Raw genomic sequence first — 19,979 nt, forward strand, 5'->3', positions numbered from 1 at the left:
AGAAATGAGCCACAGGTGTCTTCCAGCTTTGGAAAATCACAGGTTGTCTGTGTTATAATTCCGATGAGGACAATGTGATGGGAGACAACAGAGGGCTGTTGAGGTCTGTAGCTATTCAACCCCCAAACCAGCAAGTGTTTTAGCTTGCCTAGAGGCTCTTCTCTGTGACTCAGGCCTTCTCTTCTGGTGCTGGAGCCAGAGAATGTGTAAGCAGGTAGTCTGACCCGAGCACCAGAGATTGCCATAAAATTCATGTTTTATTGCCTCCTCTTCATATAATCTGTTAATACTACCAAAGTTTATCATCTTTTTTTCTTTTCCTTTTCCCTTTTCCTTGTTTGATATTCTATATACTGGCTCCAGTATACAGACAGAGCCACAAAGCAGCTGATGTTCCCCTCTCCCTTCCTCTTTGGGGGTAGCCGAGCACCTGAGCACCTCAGATTTTTAAAAAAATATTTATTTATTCATGAAGGGGAGAGAGAGAGAGAGAGGCAGAGACACAGGCAGAGGGAGAAGCAGGCTCTATGCAGGGAGCCTGACATGGGACTCGATCCCAGGTCTTCAGGATCAGGCCCTGGGCTGAAGGTGGCGCTAAACTGCTGCCACCTGGGCTGCCCAAACTAATGGATTTTAAGTGTGTACTCCTGCATCTGGATGTTGTCTTCCGTCCGACCTTTCCAGGCCAACACTATCTTCTGTAGAGTGCCGAATCACAGCCCACAAACCCAAGTAGGGGCAAGTTGACTGTCACTGCTGAGGCTGCCGCTCTTTGTGTAGGCTCCGGAAGCTCTCTGCCACTTCCTGGTCATGCTGGGTCACAAAAGGCCATGACGGAGTTGGCCTCGAAGCCAGTCTCCCACTAGAAACCGACGCAGCCCTTCCTGTTAGGTGTGATGGTTTCCTCCACTAGGAGCTGAAATCTCTAGTCTGAAGTGGCTATCAGACTTCTCTCCTTCTGCCTCTCCCAAACATTCAGCCTCTTCCCTTATATATTCTTTTCCTCAGTGGGCTGAGGCTTTTTGGAAAACAGAAGCCAGTTAAATCTCGTGAGAGCTACTTCACCTATCTTGCTACAGAACTGTGTTCAGGTAAGAAGGTAGAGGGGAAGACACAGGTAGAAAGTATAATAGCTCAAAGCATTATTCAGCCGTATCAACTAATTCTGGAAGCAATTATACTAAAAAGTTTTAAAAATTTGTAAAGACTTTTTTTTTTTTTTAAGTTTAGGTTCACAGCAACATTGAAGGAAAGGTACAGAGATTTCTCATTTATTTTCTGCACTGCATGCCTCCCCCATTACCAACATCCTCTACCAGTGTTACTGATGGGAAATAGAAGCAGAAAAATGTTCACCTTTAGCCCAGTATGCTGACCTAGAGCTGTGGGTCCTGTCCCCATGCTACTTAGATAAACTTTCTAAGTTGTACCATACAATGTTTCAAGAAATCTTTCTTGGCCATTGTGCTCCATAATCCCACATTTTTGGTGGCCCGTATGGGGACCTGTATGGGGACAATGGAGTGAACTGAGTCAGTGACTTGGTAAGTCTTCTTTACTCCTGGTCTTTGTTTCTTACCTGTTCTTTTTCTTTTTCAGAGATGACCTGAATAGTATGAACCTTCGAACATGTCCTGCCTGAGTGCTCGAGAGAGAACCTCTTGCCAGTGGCTACACTACAGGGAGGGGTGGACTCCTGATTCTTGATTGGACACTATTACCTCAGCCATAACGGTGTTGAGCTAAGAAATCAGATTCTCCTTATTTTTCCTGTTCTTTTGCTGCATATATTCTCTTCAGGCATGGGATGGCCACATAATGTTATTAGGATGGTCATTCTAAGACTCCTGTGTAAGGTTACCTCCTAAGTATCCTGGCATGATCCCTCACTGAGCATGAAATCCAAGATATGGCTAACTGTGTGGTTCCCAAAAGGAAAGCACAGCTGGAGCTATTACCCAGGTGGGGCGCTCAACTAATAGGTGACTACTCCCTTGGCGTTAGATCATGGCTAAAGCCCATGAGAAAGTTGCCTGGATTAGACAGGAGTTCCATACTTCTTTTTTTTAATATGTCTCTCATTTGTCCTATGGTTTGTTTGGCATTATTGGTCTCGCTCTCTGATTGAAAGTACTTCTAGCTTAGATATATGATGCTTCATATGATATAAAATAGCTGCCCTTTCTTGGCAAAGGCTAGGGCCTCTACCCCATCCATTAATACTAGACCCAAGCTTACAAAGGGTATAATTCTTGGTCACCAAACATATAGAACCCCCAAAATGGAAAGAGGCAGCCCTAATCTCTATGGTGTTTCAGTCCATTTACCAGCATCTATTGTAGCATGGGATGCAGTGGGGGAGCAAAGGGAGGTCGACACCCCTTCTCAGGTAGTACAAAGGTATCAGAGTTGTTGAGAAAGAAGGACATCTCCTGCCACTTGGAATCCCGGAAACTAGCAGTATTCTTGATGGCATACCATCAGGAGCTGAGGGGGATTTTGGTAATGAGCTCCTAGTTAGTTAATGTACTCTCCTAGTTTTGTAGGAATTGACTAAGGGATAAACATCCTCAATCCCAGAGGATTCCCCTTTGGCCTGTCTCCTAACACACTGGAGTCAATTTGGACAACAGGATTGAAGGAAGAAAGTGCCTCATCTTCTTTTGTAATAATGCCTGGCCTCCATGCCTCTGGTGCTATTGGATCCTTCTCCTCCTACCCTTTGCCAGCAAAGGAGCAAAGAGCATCTCTCCCTGGACTGAAACTGCACACTTCATATCCCTACGGCTCCCCCAGGTAAAAATTGGCAGTGGGGAACAACTTGATGAACTTTAAAGTGGACCCAGGTGCAACATATTTGGTATTTAGACTAATTTGTTAGTTTAATTAAGATAGAGATGTCTGGTGGTGCCTGGGTGGCTCAGTGGGTTAAGCATCTAACTTTTGTTCTCAGTTCAGGTCTTAATCTCAGGGTTGTGAGTTTAAGCCCTGCACTGGGTTCCATGCTGGGCAGGGAGCCTACTTAAAAAAAAAAAAAAAAAAAAAAAAAAGACATGTGTTTTGAGTTAGTAGCATTAAAACTTTTATTCTACCAAAGCTTACTAAAGGTCAAATAAGCTCATGTTATCCCCGTTGCAATTTGTCAGCAAAAGATGGCTTAATATGATGGTTAATATTGTCTAAAAGTTCTCATGGGTAACTTTGTTTTAAAGTTAAAAAAGCTTTTAAAATCTTTGTAACCTGAACCTTTAAAGTTCCTCTAAATTAGGTGACAAATTGGGTTAAACTTATTGGATATCTAAGTCTTTTCCAAATAAGATAGTATACTAAATCATTGATTACTGAACCTAGGTTCATCTGCTTTTGGCTTATTTTAGAGACTGAGGATACTTGGGGTTATTGGTAATCATGCTTTCTGCTTTATTGAAAAATTATAGTATGGAAAAACATGTCTTTTGAAACTCTGAAATATAAATTTCAGATCTAAAGAATTCTGGTGTAACAGTTCACAATTGATTACTACTTAATTTTTCACTCGAGATTAAGGTTGCTAAGAGTTAAAATTCTGCTAAATGTAATGAAGACTGATGGAAATTAGGGAAGGAATTCTGTATGCAAAAAAGATGTTTTTATTTATTGTTAAAGATTTATTTATTTATTTATTTATGATAGAGAGAGAGAGAGAGAGAGGCAGAGACAGAGACACAGGCAGAGGGAGAAGCAGGCTCCATGCCTGGAGCCCAATGTGGGACTTGATCCCAGGACTCCAGGATCACGCCCTGGGCCAAAGGCAGGCGCCAAACCGCTAAGCCACCCAGGGATCCCCCGAAAAGATGTTTTTAATAAGAAAGATACCAGGAATGGGAATACATTTTGTTGAGGGAAAAAGAAAGTAATTTGGCCCTAAAATGAAGCTGGTTATTTGGAGAGAAAAGGCTTAGGACAAAATCTGAATGAAAAGATAGTTGTAGATTTGTGAAGGAAAATTTTTAGAAAATAATTTTATATGTGGTTAGGACTAAAGTTGAAATGAATGGATTTTTAAAGTACACTGGTATAAGATTGAAATTCTGTTTTCTGTTAAAATGGCGGTTTTCTTATATTGTTGGTGTGTCCCCAAATGACCCCAAGATCAAGAGCCACACGCTTTTCTGAGCCAGCTGCTGGTGCCCAAAAAAAACCTCAGGAAGTTTTTTTTTTTTTTTAAATATTTTATTTATTTATTCATGAGAGACACACAGAGAGAGGTAGAGACATAGGCAGAGGGAGAAGCAGGGTCCCTGCAGGGAGCCTGATGCGGGACTCGATCCCAGGATCCCTCCCTGAGCAGAAGGCAGATGCTCAACCACTGAGCCACCCAGGTGTCCCAGGAAAGTGGTTTTATGAGTAGAAACTCAAAACATTTATGATCTCATACTCCCCGCATATCCCCCCCTTCACCCCCTCCTTGGGCACACTAAGCATATTAACTACCAACTTCATACAGCAGAAGTGCAGCTCTTAAAAAAAAAGTGCAGCTCTTTTTGCCCACAGGTCCTGTCCCTGTACTACTTAAATAAACTTCGGAAGCTGTACCACACAATGTCTCAAAAATTCTTTCTGGGCCTTTGCATTCCACAGGTCCTGCAACAGTACGCTGATTACAAGTGAGGAATCTACACAGATACTTCACAATCACCCAATATCCATAGTAACATCACTGGTTCACTTTTTTTTTTTTTAAGGGAATAATTTTTAGATAGGTATAGTGCACTTACTGCCATGGAAAGATATCCGTATTACTTTGAGAGGAAATTAAAAATCTATCAGGATGAATCCAATGTTTAAGAAAATGTATACGCATAAGAAAGCTGAAATGGATCTGTACCATCATGTCACAGCGGGAATCTTGGGATACCGACAGAATCCACAAATTCTAAGCAAGGTTTTCAGTAACTTGAATTGGTGAGGACATCTGAAATGGACTGAGGACTCTCTGATATTACCTTGTTTCACGTCACGTTTATTATTATTATTATTTTAATTTTTATTTATTTATTTATGATAGTCACACAGAGAGAGATAGAGGCGGAGACACAGGCAGAGGGAGAAGCAGGCTCCATGCACTGGGAGCCCGATGTGGGATTCGATTCCAGGTCTCCAGGATCGCGCCCTGGGTCAAAGGCAGGCGCTAAACCGCTGCGCCACCCAGGGATCCCCACGTTTATTATTTTTTTATAATTTACTGCAGCAGACTAGTACCTGAAGGAACTGGCAATATCCCGGATACCAAGGCGCAGTTCTATTTAGCACAGCGTTAAAGGATTTTCCAGTATAGGTAAGAGATGGAAACTGTGAGGAATCTTGATACAGCTGGATAAAGTTTCTCAAGAAAAAAAAAAAAAAAAGGGAAAAGGACAACTGAACTGTTTTCTGATTCTAGGGGGTTTAACTAGGTGAAAAACAGGGTGAAGAGATTGAATCAGAACTCAGGAATTTGAGCAACAGGGGTCATCTCTAGGTGATCATTTCAGGTTGGAAAAGGAGGGAGGGAGAGGAGAGGGATGCTCCTGAAGGGGCCTGAGGTCCCAGCAGCTGCCACAGAGGACGTTCCCCCAAACTGTAGAGAACGGAGGCCCCCTCCCCTGCACCCCGTCACGTACTCTGGCCGGTCCAGGCGTCCACGTTTCGCCCCCACGAGGAAACTCGGAGTCGGGGAGGACGCGCGCGCCGCCGGGGTGCGTGTGCCCTCGGGGCCGGCGGAGACGTCCCGCGGCGGAACCTGTGAGGTAACGGTGGGAACCCGTACCTGCCGGCTGCGCGCCAAGAAGAAAATCAGGCTGCGGAAGGCTCCTGGAGGGGTCGTCAGCCGCCGCCAGGCCCACCCGGCTCGCTCGCCCGGGGACCGCCCACCCGAACGCCGCGGCTTCCGGAAGCACCTCGGGCCGCGCGCCCCCCGCGCCTCCGAGAGGCGGCCGGCGGCTAGTGCGCAGGTGCAGGACGCTGCCCCCCCCCCCGCCTGGCCTGGAGCCCCGCCCCGCCCCGCCCTTCCGCCCCCGCCCCCGCAGGCGCCGCCGGCCGTTTACTTTTGAACGGCTGCCCCGCGCTCTCTCCCATTGGCGGACGCCGCGCAGTTGAATGTTGCGCGGAGACCGCGCCTGCGCCGTGGGGCTCCGCGAGGCCCCGCCCCGTCTGGGCACCTGAACTCCCTCGGGGCGGAGGAGGGCGGGGACGCCAAGCATCCCCGGGACGCGGCGTGCGGAGGCCGTAGAGCTGTTTCGGGCTGTGGAGGAGGGCGGTCTCGGAGTCCCCGCGGTGAGTCTAAGGAGCGTCTCCTCGGGTCCGAGAAGGCGTCTGTGGGCCCCTCTTCTTCGCCCGTAAGCGCCGGCTGGGATGCCGGGTGTGCGCGGGGACGGAGGGGGCGGCCTGGGTCCTGCGCCTGTGCCGGCTCGTCCGGGTGTGAGGAGTGCGCGGGCCGCCGTTTTCCTCCCTCGGCTGTGGAGCCGCTTTCTGTGAGCAGGCGGGCTCGGCGTGGGGCTGAGGGGGACACGAGCGGGACTCGGCCCTCGCGCGGGCTCCGGTGGAGGCGCCTTCGGAGGAGGCTCGGGGGGATTTGCCCTCCACCTCGGAGGGGGAAGGAAGCCCGTCAGGGACCGTGCCCATTTTACAGGTGAAACCGCGGCTCAGAGGCGCTGGCACACACCGACCCAGGGTCCCACAACACTCCGTGGCAGGACTGAGAGATGTACTGACGTGCTGGTGGGAATAACCTCAGTCGGTGTTTATCATTTGAGTCTGGCAAAATCTTTCACTGCCATGGATGGTTCTGGTCCTCAAGTTAACTTTTACTAAGTCAAAAGTGCGCGTGAATGTTTGCTCTGTCATCGCCATTGTTGGCTGATATTTTCAAGAGCCCGTAAAATAACTTGACGCTACGAAAAAGAGGTCCTTTGTGACTATTTGGTCACAGGCTTGTTGGGATATGCAGTGTACAAGTGGTACCTCGCCTGCACCAACAACTGTTGATATTTGTCACCATTTTTGTAAAAACGCCCTGAGGCATGGGGAGATAAACCTCCAAGGGTGATATAGCTATTCCTGTGATGTCATTTTAATGTTTTTTTTTTTTTTGAGAATGTAAATCTAAAACATTAGGATAAAGTTAATTTTAGAATACGAATAAAAGAAACTGAAAAAGTTGGAGAATATACTCAGTCGCCAAGGGGGAAGATCAGCAAAGTAGGTAAGCTCTGAAAGATTGAGTACAGAGGAAGTTCTTGGTAAATTTTCCAAGTGAATGGTTTAAAGTGGAAGATGAGGCTTTTAAATCTGAAAAAAAGACATGTTTGATGTATAAAATTCAAGCCATCTGGGCGGAGCATGAAGTGAAAACAGCTCCCTCATCTGACCTATACCTTGCAGTTAGTCACTTTTGTATATCCTTTAAGAAATTTTACATGGATTTGTGTGCATCTGAACACACAAATGGTATCATTTTATGCATACAGACCTGCAGGTTGCATTTATTACTTAAATTACCTGGCTACCTTTTTACTATGTATTTACATACTGATTTGCTTTTTTTTTTTTTCTTTGATGACTTGTGTAGCTATCCTTTGAAGGAAGGTACCATACTTCAGTCTGGCAAGGTGAAATTTGGATTTTTAGATAATGTTAGTTTTAACATTGCCTTTCAGCAAACATATTGCTGAATATATTTTCACTGTGAAAAATACTGAAGAAAAAGCAATGAAAACCTGAATTTCTCACAAGTTCCTAGTTAGATCACATAGGTAGTTTCTTTCTTAGTTTGGGGAAATAGATTGATGTCAGGATGCAAGAACCGTGCAAATGGACAGACTTAAAGTCCTATCTGACCATAGGATTTTTTTTTTTTGAAAGTCAAAAAAAAAAAGTTATGGTGATCATTATTTTTGTATATTTATACAAAATATTTATTCATACAGAATTTTTGTATATTTATACATACAAAAGCATTTTTAAAATCTTGCCTTATGTATATGGACGGCACAGTTGTAGTATTTCTAAAGTAATCTTGAATTGCATAAAATGTGCTGTATATCAGTTAGGGCCACAAAGATGTGAGACCCAATCAGAATTTTCCCAGACTTTCAGCTGACTCACACTGTAACTCCTAGAGCAAGTCACTTAACTCTATAATGTGGTAAACATAATTTTCTTCAGAGGTTGTAAAATGTAATGAATGTTTTATTACTACTCATGTTTAGAGATGAAAGGCGTTATTCGTGAATTAAAACTTAAAACATAGTTTACACACTACTCTGTAGTAGAATGGGTAATGATTTTTTTTTTTGTACTGTTTAATTCTCCATAATCTATAATCAGTACTGACTATCTAGTTAGACATAGTGGAGGTTCTGTAGAAAGTCCGTTTTCTGGAGAAAGACTATATAAAAAGTTTAGATATTCAGAAGTGTATTTGTTTTTGACACTTAAACACAAGAATTTTGTGAAATAACTTATAAGTGGATGATTATCCTCAGCTTTATTTTTTATACTCATATCTTGAGGACTTTAAAAAGGATAACAGGAAATCTTGATATAAATTATCAATGTTTGGGGCAGCCCCGGTGGCGCAGTGGTTTAGTGCCGCCTGCAGCCTGGGGTGTGATCCTGGAGACCCGGGATCGGGTCCCACATCGGGCTTCCTGCATGGGGCCTGCTTCTCTCTCTGCCTGTGTCTCTGCCTCTCTCTCTCGCTCTCTGAATGAATAGATAAATAAATCTTTAAAAAAAAAAATTATCAATGTTTACTTGGGCTTTTAGTACTCACAGGAGGAAAATAACATTTTACATGGGTGACTTATTTTACTTCTTTGCTTTCTAAAAACATAAGATAATGAAAGTTGATTCTACAATTAATTTGGCAGAGGAAAGACAATAGGCAAGGCACTTAATTTTTTTTAAAAAAGTTATTGTTTTGAAATTAGACATAAAATGTACTATTATAACCATTAAGTGTGCAATTTACTGTCATTAAGTACATTCACATTATTGTGCAACTGTCAATACCCATCTGCCTCCAGAACATTTTCCATCTTCCCAAACTTAGAACTAAACAATAACTCTCCATCTCCTCTCCCTCTAGCCCCATTTCACTTTCTGTCTTTGTGGGTTGCTTACTAATTTTTATATTATACGCATTTTCCGTATCTTTTGCAATCATACAGTTTTTCTCGATTGACCTAATTGAGTAATTTTTTGTTATTAAATTAACTTTACATTTCTGGGAAGAACCTCATTTTGGTCATTGTACTGTATTCTTTTTTTTTTTTTCTTTGTACTGTATTCTTTTGATGTACTCTGGATTTGTTTTTGCTAATACCATGTTCAGGATTTTATATCAGTGTCCATTTTTGAAATTAGTCTATTTTTAGTTTGTCTTTGTTAGATTTTGGAATCATGTTATACTGTTTTCAAAACGTTTTGCAAACTCCCTATCTTTGTATTCTCGAACAGTTAAACGAGAAATTGCCTCTTAAAAATTAAAGAACTCCCCCAGAGAAGCTTGTCTTCCCCTCTCCTCTTTTTTTTGAAGTAGCACTTTCCTGATTTTGAATTTCTCTCATATTTTGCTTTATATTTTCTGATCAGTTTGGCATTTGAACTGCTATAGAGAATAATTCATTTTTTGTAGTTCCTCAAATACAGCATAGAATTATGCAAGGTATTATATTATAATTTTGGCTTTTTCTGTATTTGGTTTATTTCCTTTTTTCACTGCTAACTTTGTATATTTGTTACTTCTTTCTTTTCCCTCTTGACTAGGATAGTGTATTAATCTACTGCTACATAAAAATTGTTCCAAAATTTAGCAGTTTAAAATATTAAAATACAATTTTAAAATATTAAAGTACAATTTCTGTGGATCAGGAATCTAGGAGCAGCTTGGCTGAGTGCCTCCAGCCTAAGGTCTTTCATGAGGTTGCAGTCATTGCAGGATTTCACTGGCCCTGAAGTATCTTGCTTCTAAGCTCACTTATGTAGTCGTGGTAGGCTTCCAGTTTCTAGGGGGCTGTTAGACTGAGGGCTGTAGTTCCTTGCCATATTGAGTGGACCCTCATCTGTTCACAACATGGCCTCTTGATTCTCTCAGTGACAGTGATCCAAGAGATGTGAAGAGAGCCAGATCATTCCTGATGGAAATCATGGTCTTTTATTATAAAACCTTGGAAGTAATATCCTGTCATTTCTCCTGTATTCATTTGTTAGAAAGGAGTTACTAGGGCGTCACCTCGGTGGCTCAGTCTGTTAAAGCATCTGCCTTCGGCTTAGGTCATGATTCCAGGGTCCTGGGATTGAGTCTCTTGTCAGGCTCTCTGCTCAGTGGGAAGTCTGCTTTTCCCTCTTCCTCTGCACACCCCCCAGCCCCCACCTGCTTGTGCATTCTCAAAATCTTAAAAAAAAAAAAAAAAAAAGGGAGTCACTAGGTCCAGGCTACACTCAAGGGAAAGGGTTTGTTTGTTTTTTAAGGGAAAGGTATTCTAAAAGGACATGACTAACTAGGAAGTGGAGGTTATTGGGGGCCATTTGGAGGCTGTCTATCCCAGATAGCTAATGGCCTATTTTTTTTTTTTTAAGATTTTATTTATTTATTCATAGAGACAGAGAGAGGCAGAGTCACAGGCAGAGGGAGAAGCAGGCTCCACACAGGGAACCTGACGTGGGAGTCGATCCCAGGTCTCCAGGATCACGCCCTGGACCGGTGGCGCTGAGCCGCCTGGGCTGCCTGCTAATGGCTTATTTAAAGAGACAGCTCTTGGGTTTATCAATTCTTACAATTTTGTTTTCTAATTCATTGCCACCTTTATTTGTATTGTTTTCTTCTGCTTTTTCTAGGTTGGTTTTCCTTTCTTTTTTTTTTTTTTAACTCTTTTCCTTTAGAGGAATCATTTTTGTATTCCTTTTGTTTAGTAATGAAAGCGTATAACTTCAGCTCTGCTCTTTAGAATTTTTTTTAAAAACCCTATAGATTTTCCTAGGAGTATTTTTGTTTCACATGAATAAATTACGTCTTGGCTGGGTAAAGAATTCTTAGATCATATCCTTTCCTTTTTAGACCCTGTGGACACTGCTATATGATCTTTCAGCATTCCTTGTTGCTTATTCTGGTTATATGTACCACCATGTAAAAAATATCTAAAGGCTTGACTGGCTGCATGTTCATGATGACTTTTTCATTAACGTGTCTGGTACTTCATTGCTTCTCTACTTTTCCCTCCTGCTGGCAGAGTAGCCTGGACTTTTTACATAGTGATTCATGACTCTTAGAGGCAATAACCTTACCTGGCTAATTAAGGGCTATCTCCAGAACGGTCATAGCATTGCTGGTACTTCATTCTGTTGATCAAAGCAGCCACATGGCCTACCTGTGTTTTTTTGTGGGGAGGAGATTTCATCTTTTGATGGAGGAGTATCACCAAAGCCACACTGCAGAGGAGCATATGTGGGAGATAATTGTGTCCCTTTTTAGAAATTACAGTCTCCCAGAGCAGAATTCTGAGACCATTGTTTTTTTTTCCTTTTTATTCAATAGCTTGCTTTTTTGCCTGGATGCTTCTAGTAGTGTCTCGCTCTAAAATTTTATCTTTTTAATTAGATGTTAATAGTTGAAGATAAAATAGCATTATGTAGGTTAATAATGAAAAATATCAGCCGCCTGCCCTCACTTTCCCCACTCCTGATTCCTATTCTCCAGAAACAACCACTTTCATTTAATGATTTCTTTTGGTATTTGCTTCTAGGTTTTGTTTTTTTTTTTAAGATTTTATTTATTTATTTGAGAGAATGAGCGAGAGAGAGAGAGAGCGTGCATGAGTGGGGTGAGAGGCAGAGGGACAAGCAGACTGCTGAGCAGGGAGCCCAATGTGGGGCTTGGTCCTGGGACTCCAGGATCATGACCTGAGCCAAAGGCAGATGCTTACCCGACTGAGCTACTCAGATGCACCTGCTTCTAGATTTTTAAATAATATGCTTTTAATGTGATTACTTGGGATATGTGTGTGTGTGTGTATAATATATATATATATTATTAATTAGTATGGAATATATATATACACACACACACTTTTTTTTTTTTTTTACTTTTAGGTATGTGTTGACTTCTTATTAGGGAAGATTAAGATTTAGTTCTTGGGTTGCTTGGGTGGCTCAGTTGATTAAGCCTCTGGCTTCAGTTTAGGTCATGATCCCAGGGTTCTGCGATTGAGCCCTCTGTCCAGCTCTCTGCTTGGTGAGGAGTTTGCTTCCCCCCGACCACTCGTGCTCTCTTTCTTAAATAATCTTATATTTAAAAAAGATTTAATTCTTAAACACTTTTCTTCCTTTATTCCCTCTGGCCAGTATAATTATCATTTTCTTAGTCTGGGCTGTTAAAAATACCATGGACTAAGTCACCTAAAGAACAGATACTTCTCATAGTTTTGGAGGCTGAGAAGTCCAAGATCTGGATGCCAGCATAGTTGGATTCTGGTTAGAGCTCCCTTTCTGGTTAGCAGATGGCTATCTTAATGCTGTTGTCCTTAAGTGTTGGAGAGCTGAGAAAGAGAGGGAGCAGGCCATCATGTCTCCTGTAAGGGCACTAATAGCATTCATGAGGGCAGAGGGCTGTACTTCCTGATACCATCACATTAACTGTTAGGATTTCAACATGAATTTTGGGGGGACAGGCATTCAGTCCCTAAGTCATGTTTTTGGTAAAATCAATATTTAATATTATGACTAATATGATAAATGAGCTATATATTTCCTCTCATTTCATGATTCCATCACTTTTCCCAAACTAATTTTGTCATCACCTTTCAGTATGTTCAGACACATGAAATAATGTCAGTTGACATTCTTTTTGGATATGTCATCTTTTTCCAGAGTACTTGTCCTCTAGACTTGCACAGTTGTCTTGAATTTAATTTCCCCATTAATCTGGTGAGAATGCCTTTCGTTTCTCCCTGCAGTAGCTTCTTTAGGTGGGTGAGTGTTCATTTTTAGACCTCTCATGTCAACTATCTTCATTCTACCCTCAAAATTTATTTTTCGGAGTATGGAATTTTAGGTTGGAAGCCATTTTTTTCCTGGAATATTCCGGACATTGCTTCACTGATCCTAGTTTTCAGTGTTGTTGCATACATGTAACATACCTAAATCCAAGGTATTCATACTAGAAAATATACATAGGTCAAGTGGTTTGCTCCTTTTTTTTTCCTCTCAAAACTCTGAGCTGGATACGGAAAACTTCTGTATAAAATTTCATTGTAGTTACTGGAAGAACTTTTAAGCATGATAACTACCTATATCTTGTTTCTTAGGGAATAACCAGAGTCAGAAAGTTCCTGGCCTTACAGAGTTATTTTCAACCAGGCTAGTTTATGTTCACCAGTTCTGTCTTGTCATAAATGTATTGCCTAAAATGTTTTTAATAACTCAGCAAATAAGAGGGTCATCCAAGAGTAGGATTTTATTTCTGATTTTCAAATTATCCACAAAGTTCTAACTAAATCGTATTAAATTTTTTTATATGCTGAAAGTTAACGTTTGGGACCGTATTTGCTTTTATTTTATATGAGCTCAGGAGATGACGTTTTCTTTCAATATCATTGTAAATTTCTTCATTCTAAACAAAGTTGAACTTTTGAGGTCTCTAAATGAGTCCTCAGGGAGTAATGTTTTCTAGCATTTTGACAAATAGAGGACTTTAGAGGGAAAGGTTAGATTCTGTTTTAGGCCTGATTTTGGTACTTAAACATTAAAAAGCTCTAATATTAAATCTAAACTGAACATATGTCCACTGCTCAAAGGTTATTTTTTTAACCTATAAAGTGTTTTGTTTCTTCCTTCATTATGAATTCTGACATCACTAAAGTCCTCTGAGAAACATATTTGTTTTTCATGGGTTGTTTTTGTGTGATTACAGAGCTCTCTGTAGGTATGGGGTAAAGTCATGGAGTCCCCCTAGTGTGCATTCACTTGCACTTACCTGCAGTGAATATCATCTTCTGTACTGTTGCCCAATTACTTTAGTTTCCTGGAATGCTTCACAGTTCGAGGTTAGTATCTATGTGATACATCTTGGCTCATAAGGGTTCTGAATATTGTCAGTCTGAATGGAGTATTTTTTGATAGTCTCTCCTGTCATAGCTTTTCCTAAACAAATTAGATTTTGCTATTTAAAAAACAAAAAACTAAGATCTGACATTTTATTAATATTCGTTTCTTAAGGGGTAGTGTTTATTCAACCAACGTTGAGTGAATACCTGTGTCAAGTTCTATGTTAATTTTTTAAAAAACATTTCAGAGAGAGCATGTGAGCAAGCAGGGGGAGGGGCATGGAGAAAGGGAGAGAATCTCAAGGAGACTCCATGCCAAGTGTGGAGCCTGGTGTAGGTCTCAGTCCTATGACCCTGAGATTATAACCTGGGCCAAAACCAAGAGTTGGACACTTAACTGACTGAGCCACCCAGGAGCCCTTCAATTTCTGTTTAGACACAATTCCTGCCCTTATTGTAGGCTTATATCCTAATGTATAGGAAAGTATTATAAAATTCCCATTTCACCAGCCTCACCCACCCCTGTCCCACAATCATGTTTGTTCTCTGTATTTAGGGATCTGTTTTGGTGTTTTTGTTTGCTCATTTGTTTAATTTTTAAAAAAGATTTAATTAATTTAAAGCGAAAGAGTAAGCACTGGTGGGGGGAAGGACAGCAGAAGAGGGAGAGAGAGAAGCTCAAGCAGACTGTGCTAAGGAAGGAGCCTGATGTGGGACTTGATCCCATGATCCTGAGATCATGACCTGAGCTGAAACCAAGAATTGGACACTCAACTGAGTGAGTCACTGAGGCAGCCCTGCTCATTTGTTTAGATAGCACATCTAAGTGAAATCATATGGTATTAAGTCTTTCTCTGTCTTATTTGCTTGGCATAATACCCTCCAGGTCTGTCCATGTTATTTCAGATACAAGATCTCATTTTTCTATGGCTGACGATTATTTCATCATGTTTCTTTATTATACATGTACATATATAAACACATACACATAAACACATACACACCAGATCTCATCCATTCATCTATTGACATATGATATGGAGGACATGTGTTTCCTCCATATCTTGGGCTATGGCAAAAATGCTGCAGTGAACATGGGGTGCATACATCTTTTGGAATTAGTGTTACCTTTTTTTGTTAAATATCTAGTAGTGGAATTATGGGGTTGTATGGTTTTTTTCTATTTTTAGTTTTTTGAGGACCCTCCATACCATTTTCTAGTGATTGCACCAATTTACACTCCACTAACAGTATAGGATTCCTTTTTTTCCATATCCTTGCTAACACTTTTCTTGTCTGTTACTAGCCATTCTGACAAAAGTAAGGTGGTATCTTGTAGTTTTGATGTTTCCAGCGATCAGTGTTTACTCAGGTCCTCTGCCCATTTTTTAATTGGATTGTATTGGTTTTCGTGTTGGGTTAAAAGTTCCTTATATATTTTGGATATTAACCCCTTATCAGATATCATTTGCAAATAATCTCTCATTGCCTTTTCATGTGCTTGGCATAAATTTTTATTTTGGTATAGTTCTTAAAAAAAAAAAAAAGATTTTTTATTTATTCAGAGAGAGAGAAAGGGAGAGGCAGAGACACAGGCAGAGGGAGAAGCAGGCTCCGAGCCCGATGTGGGACTCGATCCAGGGTCTCTAGGATCAGGCCCTGGGCCGAAGGCGGTGCTAAACTGCTGAGCCACCCGGGCTGCCCCAGTATAGACATTTTAACAATATTCTTCCAATCCAGGAGATATGGCGTGTTTTTCAACCTGTTTGTCTTCGGTTTCTTCCATCAGTGTTGAATAGTCTTCAGAGTACAGGTCTTTTACCTCCTTAGTTTACTCTTAGGTATTTTGTTCTGGTAAATGTGGTTGTTAATTTCTTCCTGCTACTAAGTGTATAGAAATGCAACAGATTAATTTACAGAATCTTCATTTGTTCTAAGAGTTTTTTGGTGGGTCTTTAGGGTTTTCTATATAAAGTATCCTGTCTGCAAATAGGGACAGTTTTTTTTTTTTTTTACACCAATGTACATGCCTTTTTTTTTCTTATCTACTGTGGCTAGGACTTCCAGTTTTTGTGCATAGTTTTGATTATAGTGCTTAGAATGTAAAAAGTTGCACAGGTTATCATTAAGTAGACTTAAACAGAACACTGAATTTTACTTTTGCAGAAAGGCAAACAGATAATTTGAAGTCTTTACTGCAAATTAGAATTATTTAACCTTTTTGTCCCAAAGTAAGCTCATAAAAATGATATCTATATATATTAGGAATTGTACTTAAAAAGCTGCATATAAAAAACCTTAAACACCTTAATTATCTTTTTTAAATAACAAGCACAGTATATTGATAGTTTTGTGGTTAATACCTAAAACTTTATGTAGTATATACAAGTGTCTTTATTATATATATGTAGTGTTAAAATACTTTTTTATCTTGACAGGAAATGCACAATTTTGAGGATGAATTAACATGTCCCATTTGCTACAGTATTTTTGAAGATCCTCGTGTACTACCATGTTCTCATACATTTTGTAGAAATTGCTTGGAAAACGTTCTTCAGGCATCTGGGAACTTTTATATATGGAGACCTTTACGAATTCCACTCAAGTGCCCCAATTGCAGAAGTATTATTGAGATTGCTCCAACTGGTATTGAATCTTTACCTGTTAATTTTGCATTAAGGGCTATTATTGAAAAGTACCAGCAAGAAGACCATCCAGATATTGTCACCTGTCCTGAACATTACAGACAACCGTTAAATGTTTACTGTCTCCTAGATAAAAAATTAGTTTGTGGTCATTGCCTTACCATAGGTCAACATCATGGTCATCCCATAGATGATCTTCAGAGTGCCTATCTAAAAGAAAAGGACACACCTCAAAAACTGCTTGAACAGTTAACTGACACACACTGGACAGATCTTACTCGTCTTATTGAAAAGCTGGAAGAACAGAAATCTAATTCAGAAAAAATGGTTCAAAGTGATAAGGAACTTGTTCTCCAGTATTTTAAGGAGCTTAGTGATACATTAGAACAGAAAAAAAAAATTTTCCTAGCTGCTCTTTGTGATGTTAGCAATCTGATTAATCAAGAATATACTCCACAAATTGAAAGAATGAAGGAAATGAGAGAGCAGCAACTTGAATTAATGACCCTGACAACATCTTTACAGGAAGAGTCTCCACTTAAATTTCTTGAAAAAGTTGATGATATCCGCCAACATGTGCAGATTTTGAAACAAAGACCACTTCCTGAAGTCCAGCCTGTTGAAATTTATCCTCGAGTAAGCCAAATATTAAAAGAAGATTGGAGCAGAACAGAAATTGGACAAATTAAGAAACTTCTCATTCCTGAAATGAAAATTTCTTCAAAGAGGATGCCATGTTCCTGGCCTGATAAAGATGAAAATGAAGTTGAATTTTTTAAGATTTTAAACATTGTTATAGTTACTTTAATTTCAGTGATACTGATGTTGATCCTCTTTTTTAACCAACACATAATAACCTTTTTAAATGAAATCACTTCAATATGTTTTTCTGAAGTCTTTCTATCTGTTTACCAAAGTTTATCTAACAATATGCATGATTTAAAGAATATGCTATGTCACACTTTATATTTACTTAAGGAATTCCTGTGGAAGATACTAGTTTCTCGTTGAAAATCCAAATCTGTATTAAATAGGCTTATTCTGTACAGCAGACTAAACCATTATGAAAGGGAGAGAAAGGTAGGATGGCTAAATAAAATAGCAAACTGAGTTATTACAACAAATATATAGAAATCTGTTAAAACATCCATTCTGCTTAGATGGTGGAAATGTCAGAAATGATAACATAACGTGTCTAAACCAGAATATCTAGTTAACTTAATACATTATCCCATTTTATTTGCTTGAGGTTGACTTTATGGCTGTGATGTTGAAATATTTCTGTACCAATACAGTCTTTAGCATTATTTTTCTTCTTAGTATATTACTGCAGTGGTTAGTGTTGCAGTTCTTTATGTATATGTAGTTTTTAAAAATGGCAAAATCCTAATTTTGCCATATATGCCTTTATTTTGATGCGGCTTGAAGCCTTTGGCCAAATAAGGATGGTGAGTAGAGGTTTTAAATTCAAGCAGCAGTCTAAAAGTACTAAGGGATTGTTTACATTAAGGATATTTTTGACTTTGACCAAACACCTGATACATTGATATATCTTAGATTTAAGAGCCCTACAGTGTTCATCAGCATTCATTCCTGACAAAGCTATTGCTTTTGGAGATTTAAGTGTTAGGGGATCAACAGTGACCTTTTCAAATGGTTTTATGGTTTGTGCAAATTGGACTTTTTGGTCAGGGCTTCAGTCTTGCCAAATTACTTCTTGGATAAAAATTAAAAACATGTTACTGGCATAGTATGTTGTTGATATAGTCCATCCACATTAGATTTAGGTGGCATCATGTAAACTATATTTGTCTTAAAATTTTTTTTCTGCCATTTGCTTATATCAAAGTATCAATTTAATTTTCTTGAATTTTGCTTACATGGCAGCCTTTGTAGCTACTGAGATCTCTTCGATTAGTTCCCTGTTGTTAACAGGGACTGGAATTGTGGTGCTTGTGGTAGGACTTTTGGCCCTTTTGTCACATGGAAACTAAGTAAAATGTCACTTGTTTTCTAGAAATTCCAAATTGGTTGCTGCTCTTGGATCTGTTTCCTAGGAGCCCTACCTAGTTCAGAGATTGTCAGTTCATATTAGGGAATGTTCTAGGTCCTCTATTACATATAAATTACAATGAATTAAAATGGATATAGTTCAAAAAAAAAAATAAAATGGATATAGTTCTAAAATGCTCCTACTGTCTTATCTACTGAGGATGTCTTAACACAAAAATGGCTAGCTGATTTAAGTCAAATTTATGACCAGAATCAGAATATATCTAGCACAATCACCGGTGTGGATAAAGAACATTTGGAGATTATTTTTTTTTCATTTGGAGATTATTAATAGAGGTCTGTGTGTGGGGATGAATACTAAGGTATTGAATATAAATACAACATATTAACTTTACACTGAATATTAATATTCAGCTAATATCCAGGTAACTAATACTGTATATTAAAGCACCGAAATATAAAATTTAGACTGAGGTTGTTTAGTGTCAGTATGAAAATGATAAGCACTGAAATTTGTTAGCTATTATGTGTCAAGCACTTAAGTTTCTGAAGTAGATATTAACTTTTATTTTTGTAGGTAAGGAAACAGAACCAAAAGTAATTTGCCCAAGGCCATACAGCCAGCATATGGGAAATTCTGTGTATGTTCAGAGTTCCTGCTGTCATGCTACCAAAACTTTAAGCCAAGTTTTTTATTTAGTTAGGGCTAATCTATGTCTTAGAATCATTTATAGCTAAAAATTGAAGCAATACTTATTAATACATTTTAGGTTTGACATTACCATTTTGTAAGTTGCCAGTTCTTAGTAGACAAAACTATGAATTTTATGTGGTGCATGAATATAGTTAATATAGATAACCAATTCTTAATACATGCTGTTCCGTTCTGTGATTTTTACCAGGAGGATGAAATTGTAAAATTTAAAGTATATAATCTTGAAATGTTTCTAAATTTTGTGTAACTATATATTTTAATAAACTTATTTTGCTATTTGCACTGAGTGGCTTGATAAGGAACTCAAATTCAGTAGTAGCAGCTTTGGAATTTTCATATGGGTTATGGGAATTACCTAAACATTTTACCTAAACTCTTTAAAATTTATTACATTTTAATAATGGAGAGCTTTAGTACCAAGAGTATTAAAAATTCCATTTATCACTATTCTCACCATTGAAAACACTTGATTGTATCTTTACTCTTTTCTTTATATAATCTGGATTTAAAACAACCATACTTGAGTTCAAATCTTTATTTAAG

At 39.4% G+C, this 19,979-nt stretch overlaps 1 protein-coding gene across 9 annotated transcripts in view; it reads left to right on the forward strand.

The window, feature by feature from the left end:
* TRIM59 (tripartite motif containing 59) overlaps positions 1–19,718 on the forward strand; it is a 45,936-nt gene extending 26,218 nt beyond the window's left edge. For 2 of the 9 annotated variants that reach the window (XM_072752380.1, XM_072752379.1), the window contains exons 3-6: positions 1,009–1,091; positions 1,600–1,962; positions 2,539–2,796; positions 16,502–19,718. In XM_072752380.1, the coding sequence (XP_072608481.1) occupies positions 16,505–17,719 (1,215 nt within the window). In that variant the 5' untranslated portion in view covers positions 1,009–1,091; positions 1,600–1,962; positions 2,539–2,796; positions 16,502–16,504 and the 3' untranslated portion in view covers positions 17,720–19,718. Of the gene's footprint in view, positions 1–1,008; positions 1,092–1,454; positions 2,797–6,105; positions 6,357–16,501 lie in introns of those variants that run through there. The other 7 variants (XM_072752378.1, XM_026016456.2, XM_072752381.1 and 4 more) reach the window with 7 other exon arrangements.
* Positions 19,719–19,979: the final 261 nt, after the last annotated feature.

This window comes from Vulpes vulpes, chromosome 3 (genome assembly GCF_048418805.1).
Source record: "Vulpes vulpes isolate BD-2025 chromosome 3, VulVul3, whole genome shotgun sequence".
Classification (NCBI taxonomy): Eukaryota; Metazoa; Chordata; class Mammalia; order Carnivora; family Canidae; genus Vulpes; species Vulpes vulpes.